Below are 8,274 nucleotides of genomic sequence, written 5' to 3' on the forward strand. Positions count from 1 at the left end.
TGATAGAAAATCTCTTGGTAGTCAGTCTACATTGGATAACCTAGTTTGTTGTTGTATTAATATGTGAGGATAAGCTTTGTAAATTGACTATTGTGGTCAATTGAGTGGAGTAAGTTCCTATAAGGGTAGTATTATAATTGGCCTAAGAAGCAATTTATTGTAAATGTCACTTGAAAACCCTAACATAGTGAATTAAATCCTAGGTGTAAATACCTTGGGAGTGGATAAACAATATGAGAGACTGTCAAATTGTGAACTACTATAAATCATTGCATGTCTATTATGTGTTAGTCTTTAAATTACTCCTTGTGCTTGAATCTTGAGTTTAATAATTACATTGTGCAGTTGAATTTTTATACTAGGTTACATACACATTTAAAAAGTGTTGAACAAAAGAATCAAAAGAAGCTAAAAATTACCAATAGTATTCATGAACGGTCGAACTTATGTAGTCAAAATTTTCTTTTTGGGATTCTCTGTTGCAAGACATACTTAATGCACCTCATTAGTAACGTAAGTATTTACTATTATTAAAATTATCTTAATAGAGATCATGAAAGCAATACTAATATACCTATCTATATGATTAATAGCTCGTGAGTAAAATTTTAAGCATTTTCTCTCTCGACTCTTAAAGATTCCACAATCACTGTCAAGCTCACATACATTTTGAAATCAAATGTGAAAATTGAATTTGCGGTTTTGAAAAAGCCATATCCCAAGATCAATAAATTTTTAGGTTTTTTTTCTGTTAGATTTTGTGTGGATAACATTTTTCTTACTAGAATTATTGTTCTCATACTTTGAAACTATATTCTTCATTCTAGCATAAAATTCAGAAGGGGTTTTTGCATAGTATGAAAATTTTGGGGCTGAATTTTTTAAATCCAACTATCTATGAGTATTTATTTTGAAATCAATTGTCAAGTATAATCGAACTAGAGTGCTTTTACTTTGAAATTATATTGCATTGTTTAGATTTAAACTTTTTAAATTTGCTAATGAGGGTCCACATAAGGTGAAACATGTTTGATTGAATGGAGAACTTGCTCAATTGACTTCAACTTTTTGCTCCTCTTTAAAACTAACCAATCCATTTGTTGTTTGAAGGCTGAATTGAGTTTCATTTCTACTAAACTTTCATAACTTGATAAATTTTTCTTTAATACATTATAATTCTAGTTATGATACCATGTTAAATTGTAAAATTTAATCCAGGAATAACTTGGTTTGAGAAGAAGAAAAAGAAAAGATGAGAAGGCAAGAGCAGGAGTTGGAGAGAGAAACTTTGTAGGGTTAAGAGAGAGCTCATGAATGAACTCCGCCTCCTCTCTTTCTTATTTATATAGGTGGGACATGGATACCTTAACACATAAGAGTAAAAATAACATTTTAACTAACTACTAATTGTAGGATTACGCCATTCACTCTCAAAAAACACATTGTTAACTTTTTACGTAGTATAGGGGCAACAAGGGAGTCTAAACTGATGAGCTAGTGAATTTCTCACGGTAACCTTGAAGATGAGCAAGCAGTTTGTCTCTGGGTGGCAGGATTGCTTTCACCGAGTCAGTATCAAGGAAATCTTGGAACCACCTCTTCAGCTCGGGAAAATCTCTCTCGTCAACCAGTGTCTTGCCAAGAACTTCTTCGTTGAGGGGAACCCAGTAGGCAAACCAACCAGCGATTATGTCCACAAAGCCTATGCTCTCCCCTCCAAAGAACCTCTTCCCGTGAAGACCTCTTTCAAATACCTTCATGGATTCTTGTACTTCTTTGATGGCTTTCTCTTGATCTTCCCCAACAGTGGAAAAAACACTGAAAAGCGCCGGTAGACACTGCACAAGGAAATTCCTGCAACCCGTGAGTGTTGAAGAACTTCATATAACCTTGTTTTTATGGTCCGTTTGATTCTTTCGACCTATATATCGCCGATCGTCAAATAAAAAATTAAAAATAGCAGTCGCTTACCTTTTCTTCTGCATATTTAGCCCAGAACCGAGTCATTGCGCGGTCGTAAGGATCCTCCGGCAACAAGGGATTATTCTTCCATGTTTCATCAATGTATTCTATGATCACAGGAGACTCAGCAATTGATTTCTCACCGTGAACAAGAACTGGAACCTTTTTGTGAACAGGGTTGTATTGCAACAGAAGAGGACTCTTGTTAGCGAGGTCTTCTTCCACGTACTCGTACTCAATCCCTTTGAGGTGCAGAGCCCATCGAACCCGCAGAGCATAGGGGCTTAACCACATTCCAAATAGTTTGACTGTTTTTCCAGCCATTTCTTCTTCTTCTATGTTCTGTATCTTCGTCTCGGATGCAACTGTGGTTAAAACTTGGATGCCTTTTATATGCCATTATCGATGTGACACTGAAAGTCCAAGATGTCCGACATCTGCCTCCTTGGGTGTGCTGAAAACTGTTTGCGTGTCAAAGACGGCATTGGGTGAGCTCAGAATTGTTTGCGTGTCAAAGACGGCTACACTCGTTAAATAAGCTCGAATATAATTTAAAATCAATAGTCAATGGAGTAGCTTTGTCAGTTTTCCCGAGTTTGAACAACCGATCGTAAATTAATTTGAGCTAAGTTGGTAAAGACTATTTGAGCCATTGTTGTATAAGTAGCGTATATAGGATTGGGTGTGATTATTATTTGTACTTGAATTGCTATTATATTTGTGTCTAACTATAAGCAAGGTACCCTTGTAGTCTCGTCAAACCTTAACAAGACAAGACCATCCTCCCTTAAGTAAATTGAGGAAGGCTTGCGTGGCTATGAATCCTTAGTTGATGTTATTGCGAGTCATAAGTCCTTGTGAAGGTAAGTGGTGCTTAAAATCCCTTTGTTGGGTTTTGGTTCGTGTATCTAGTGAGCTGTTGTAAAATCCCTATGTGAGAGTCTAGTTGGTTGATAGAAAATTTCTTGGTAGTCGGTCTACATAGGATAACCTAGTTTGTTGTTGTATTAATATGTGAGGATGAGCTTTGTAAATTGACTATTGTGGTCAATTGAGTGGAATAAGTCCCTTATAGTATTATAATTGGCCTAAGAAGTAATGTATTGTTAGTGTCACTTGACAACCCTAACATAGTGAATTAAATCCTAGGTGTAAATACCTTGGGAGTGGATAAACAATACAAGAGACTGTCAAATTGTGAACTACTATAAATCATTGCATGTCTATTATGTGTTAGTCTTTAAACTACTCCTTGTGCTTGAATCTTGAGTTTAATAATTATATTATACATTTTCAATTAATATTGACTAATTTTTATATTAATCTAAAATTATTTAGTTATAGGAAGTGATGTTGCCTTGAAGTATGAATAAAACATTGAACTGATTAAAATTTTCGAGTGTGTACATTCCGAAGGTCATTTGACCTAATCAGAATGAAGTTTGAGGATTGAATCCAACACCTTGTTGAAATACTTACTTATGGTCCAGTTTGATCTATTAAACATCTCTGTTGTGACACTATAAGATTGTTGTTGACCAACAGTTTGGAGGAAATATGCAAGTTGTTCTTCAACTGAAATGGTCTTTGTGGCTGATAAAAACCCTTTACTAGTAAGTATATCTGCCAATTTGTGAAATACCAGTTGATTCATCCTGTAAACTTTCCGAAATTTAACTAGTGATTTGTCTAGTGCCTTTTGCAAATACAATGAACCATTCATCCCACAAGAACGTGGTACACATCTGTTGCAATGGTACATATAATATCTTCCCATGGCGATAAACAAAGTTGTGAATGCAACCATAGTTGCAACCTGTTTTCGTCTGTCATAGAATCCATGGAAATCTACAAATTCAATCGCCTAAATGTCATAACATAAGTAAACATCAATCTTCAATCATAACTTGTTTGCAATCACACCTATACACAACCATATTCATCCACATTCCCAAATTCTACATTCAATCACATCCCTAGGCAACCATATTCATTTAACTGTCCACATCCATAGTCATCTACCATATTCATCCATGCAATATATAAAAACAACAACATATCAAATTTAAATACTAACCATATTAATAAGTCTTGCAACATCAGAATTCAAACATCATACCTAATACATAAAATATTCCAAAAGAATAATGTACTTATAATGCATTACAATTAATTTTCAAAACAAAATTTAAGCCACTTGACCCGCTCTTCCACTGTCATCTCCGCAAACATGACTTTCTTACTTGGCGTATCCAACCATAAAGGAGCGCGAAACTTCAATTTTGCAGACATGTCCGGGATTTCGCTGAGGGCTTTAACCCAATCTCTTTCAATTTTGGGCTCTCACTTTAGGCTTCATCATGAAATTCTTAAATGTCTGAGCTATTCGATCCATTGCATCAATGAATCTACTAGTGTCGTCATCGGGCATTTCAATTCTCTTTTTACGACGACTTGAAGATGACTGCTTACTTCTTTCAAATTGATTACCTGGAGACTCATCCATGCTTAATAATGGCGATGGAGTATCCCTAACTATATCAAAATCCACGAGCGCATCCATCGGGACATGTTCCGATTCACGGAAGAGTTCATCGCCCTGATCTACAAAGGTTGCACCTCCTGACCCTACGGCTATTGTGTTTCCCACCACGATAGCTAATTTGTCGTACAGGGGGCAGCCTTCACATTTGTACTTCTCAACAACTCTATGCTCCTACAAGAATAAAACATCATTTATACGTCTTGGAATAGAGTTATACTAACGCGGAAAACATAAAAAATATTTTATAGTACATCATGATTTACTGACCTTTATGTAGTCAAGCTATACAAAATTACATGCAGTAACTCGTTGTGAGGTTGCATCCCAACCGAACCCACTAGTGTTGATATAGCTCGTTATTGCTTGGTATGTTTTCTTCCATGATTTTGTTCGATTCTTCACCTACTCAATAGTTTTTTTATTGACTACGTCTTCATTGAACTTATTGACATAGTCCATATATAGCTCATGTTTCCATACCCTGTTAGGCAACTTGTTCCCTAGATTAACCTGCTCGACCAAGAGATCGAGCATTTTGCTATCTTCTTCGAAGGTCCAAATATCATATGGTCAACCAGTTGGTTGTCTTCTTGCAGCCATGTATAATCTAAATCCGAGACGGTCCATATGGAAAAAACTTTATCAGACAACCTTTACCTGTCACAGAAACACAAACCATAAAAAATAGAATACCATGTGGTGGATATGTACAACACCCGAATCTCCTCACCACATGGCAAAAACATTCCATAGCAATTCAAATATTCTCAACAATATTCTCAAACATTTCAAAATTAATTAAACTATTTTCACTACTGCATATGCACTAAACAATGAGAAAACACACACATCAAGTCCAAATTCACCGAACACCCCTAGAAGAGCCCCATATAACTTCGTAGTCACTACGAACTGTACCTCGTCCGTGATGGGGGTCGGGTTTCGTTGGCTAATGGACGCCCGTGTAGGCGACTTAGCCTTGTTTGAATTGGACTAAAAAACCCCAAATGAAACCTAAACCATAAACCCTCAAACCCTAAAGTCATACCCTATCACCTACTAAACTCTAAACCCTAAACACTAATTCCATAACATAATACCCTAAACCCTAGACCCCCTAAACCATAGAAGCCCTAAACCCTAAACCCAAAAAACCCTAGAGCTTAAAAACTAAAAACCCCCGAAACCTTAAAAACCCTAAACCCTATCACCTACTAAACTCTAAACCCTAAACACTAATTCCAGAACTTAATACCTTAAAAGCCCTAAACCCTATACCCTAAATCCAGACCCTAAACCCAAAAAACCCTAGAGAAAACACAAAACCCCCAAAACCTTAAAAACCCTAAACCCCCTAAACCTTAAAAACTCTAATCCCTAAAATACCCTAAATCCTTAACCATAAACCCTAAACCCTAATTACAGAACCCATAAATACCGAGCACCAAACCCTAAAAATAATCCCTAACACGAATCATGAATTTAGACCCTAAATCGTAACCCTAAATCCCACAATTATGCACAAATAACCCCTAATTAGGCACTGAAGATAAAATTAAATCAATTAAAACACTAATTTGGGGAAAACCGAAGCCGAAGGGTGAAATCGATGTCGAATGGGGAAATCGATGCCTAACGAAGTAGAAATTAAGCAATTGATGCCCAAATATCAAAATCAAAGAAAATTGAAATCGAAATGTGGAAATCGAACGAAATCGAAAAGTATTTTGGGGGAAAGGAGAATAGCCAAAGAGAGAAGAGAGTGGGAGGCTGAAAGTGAGAAGAGAGGGAGAAGAGAGAGAAGAAAGGGAGGTCGAGAGGGATAAGAGAGGGAGAAGAGAGAGAACAGAGAAAAGAAAGGGAGGTCGAGAGGGATAAGAGAGAGAGAAGCGAGAGAGAAAAATGGAGAGCGAGTCCGAGAGAAGAGAGAGAGGCATAGAGACCAGAGAGGGGGTGCGAGAGTCCGAGAGAAGACTGAGAGACAGATGTCGGAGACGAGAGGGAGTAGAGACGGAGGCCGGAGACGACAATCCCAGAGAAGAGAGGCAACAACGACGTCGGGGGCGCAGGGAGACGAGAGAGGGAGTGCGGGAGAGGGAAAGAAAAAAAGGAAAATGAGGATGCGCGAGAGGAAGGGGGTGCTAGGAGGAAGCGTCGCGCGTCCTTCATCTCAAAGAAGATCAAATATGGCCTTCTTTGAGATGAAGGATTTTAAACCGTGAAGGCATCCAGATGAAATGTCATATGCATTCCACTGACGACTTCAAGTGTTGAAGGGCGCACCCCCTAATATGTGAAACATAAGATAAAACATATTTGATTGAATAGAGAACTTGCTAAACTAACCAATCCATTTGTTGCTTGAAGGCTGAATTGAGTTTCATTTCTACTAAACTTTCATAACTTGATAAAATTTACTTTAAAACATTATTATTCCAGTTATGATACCTTGTTAAATTCTAAAATTTAATCCATGAATAACTTGGTTTGAGAAGAAGAAAAAAACAAAAGATGAGAAGGCGAGAGGAGGAGTTGGAGAGAAAAATTTGAAGGGTTAAGAGAGAGCCCATGAATGAACTCCGCCTTCTCTCTTTCTTATTTATATATGTGGGACATGGATACCCTAATACATAAGAGTAAAAATAACATTTTAACTAACTACTAATTATAGGATTATGCCACTCACTCTCAAAAAAACATTGTTAACTTTTTACGTAGTATAGGGCAACAAGGGAGTGTAAACTGATGAGCTAGTGAATTTCTCACGGTAACCTTGAAGATGAGCAAGCAGTTTGTCTCTGGGTGGCAGGATTGCTTTCACCGAGTCAGTATCAAGGAAATCTTGGAACCACCTCTTCAGCTCGGGAAAATCTCTCTCGTCAACCAGTGTCTTGCCAAGAACTTCTTCGCTGAGGGGAACCCAGTAGGCAAACCAACCAGCGATTATGTCCACAAAGCCTATGCTCTCCCCTCCAAGGAACCTCTTCCCGTGAAGACCTCTTTCAAATACCTTCATGGATTCTTGTACTTCTTTGATGGCTTTCTCTTGATCTTCCCCAACAGTGGAAAAAACACTAAAAAGCGCCGGTAGGCACTGCACAAGGAAATTTCTGCAACCCGTGAGTGTTGGAGAACTTCATATAACCATGTTTTTATGGTCCGTTTGTTTCTTTCGACCTATATATCGCCGATCATCACATAAAAAATTAAAAATAGCAGTCGCTTACCTTTTCTTCTGCATATTTAGCCCAGAACCGAGTCATTGCGCGGTCGTAAGGATCCTCCGGCAACAAGGGATTATTCTTCCATGTTTCATCAATGTATTCTATGATCACAAGAGACTCAGCAATTGATTTCTCACCGTGAACAAGAACTGGAACCTTTTTGTGAACAGGGTTGTATTGCAACAGAAGAGGACTCTTGTTAGCTAGGTCTTCTTCCACGTACTCGTACTCAATCCCTTTGAGGTGCAGAGCCCATCGAACCCGCAGAGCATAGGGGCTTAACCACATTCCAAATAGTTTGACTGTTTTTCCAGCCATTTCTTTCTTCTTCTATGTTCTGTATCTTCGTCTCGGATGCAACTGTGGTTAAAACTTGGATGCCTTTTATATGCCATTGTCGATGTGACACGAGCACTGAAAGTCCAAGATATCCGACATCTGCCTTCTTGGGTGTGCTGAAAATTGTTTGCGTGTCAAAGACGGCTAGACTCGTTAAATAAGTTCGGATATAATTTAAAATCAATAGTCAATGGAGTAGCTTTG

At 37.8% G+C, this 8,274-nt stretch overlaps 2 protein-coding genes across 2 annotated transcripts; both read right to left on the minus strand.

Moving 5' to 3' along the window:
• Positions 1 to 1,373: 1,373 nt before the first annotated feature.
• On the minus strand, positions 1,374 to 2,286 carry LOC137936407 (glutathione transferase GST 23-like). Its single transcript, XM_068781054.1, has 2 exons — positions 1,972 to 2,286; positions 1,374 to 1,838 (listed from the first exon to the last, which is right to left on the minus strand). Exons 1-2 carry the CDS (start codon positions 2,284 to 2,286, stop codon positions 1,482 to 1,484), a joined length of 672 nt encoding a protein of 223 aa, XP_068637155.1. The 3' UTR covers positions 1,374 to 1,481.
• A 2,005-nt stretch (positions 2,287 to 4,291) lies between these two features.
• Positions 4,292 to 8,049, minus strand: LOC137936288 (glutathione transferase GST 23-like). Its single transcript, XM_068780871.1, has 3 exons — positions 7,735 to 8,049; positions 7,251 to 7,601; positions 4,292 to 4,678 (listed from the first exon to the last, which is right to left on the minus strand). Exons 1-3 carry the CDS (start codon positions 8,047 to 8,049, stop codon positions 4,292 to 4,294), a joined length of 1,053 nt encoding a protein of 350 aa, XP_068636972.1.
• Positions 8,050 to 8,274: the final 225 nt, after the last annotated feature.

The sequence above is a fragment of the Aristolochia californica genome, unplaced genomic scaffold (genome assembly GCF_029961685.1).
Source record: "Aristolochia californica isolate CCGP_79_NKW_82.1479 unplaced genomic scaffold, dmAriCali1.0.hap1 SCAF_7, whole genome shotgun sequence".
NCBI classification, from domain to species: Eukaryota; Viridiplantae; Streptophyta; class Magnoliopsida; order Piperales; family Aristolochiaceae; genus Aristolochia; species Aristolochia californica.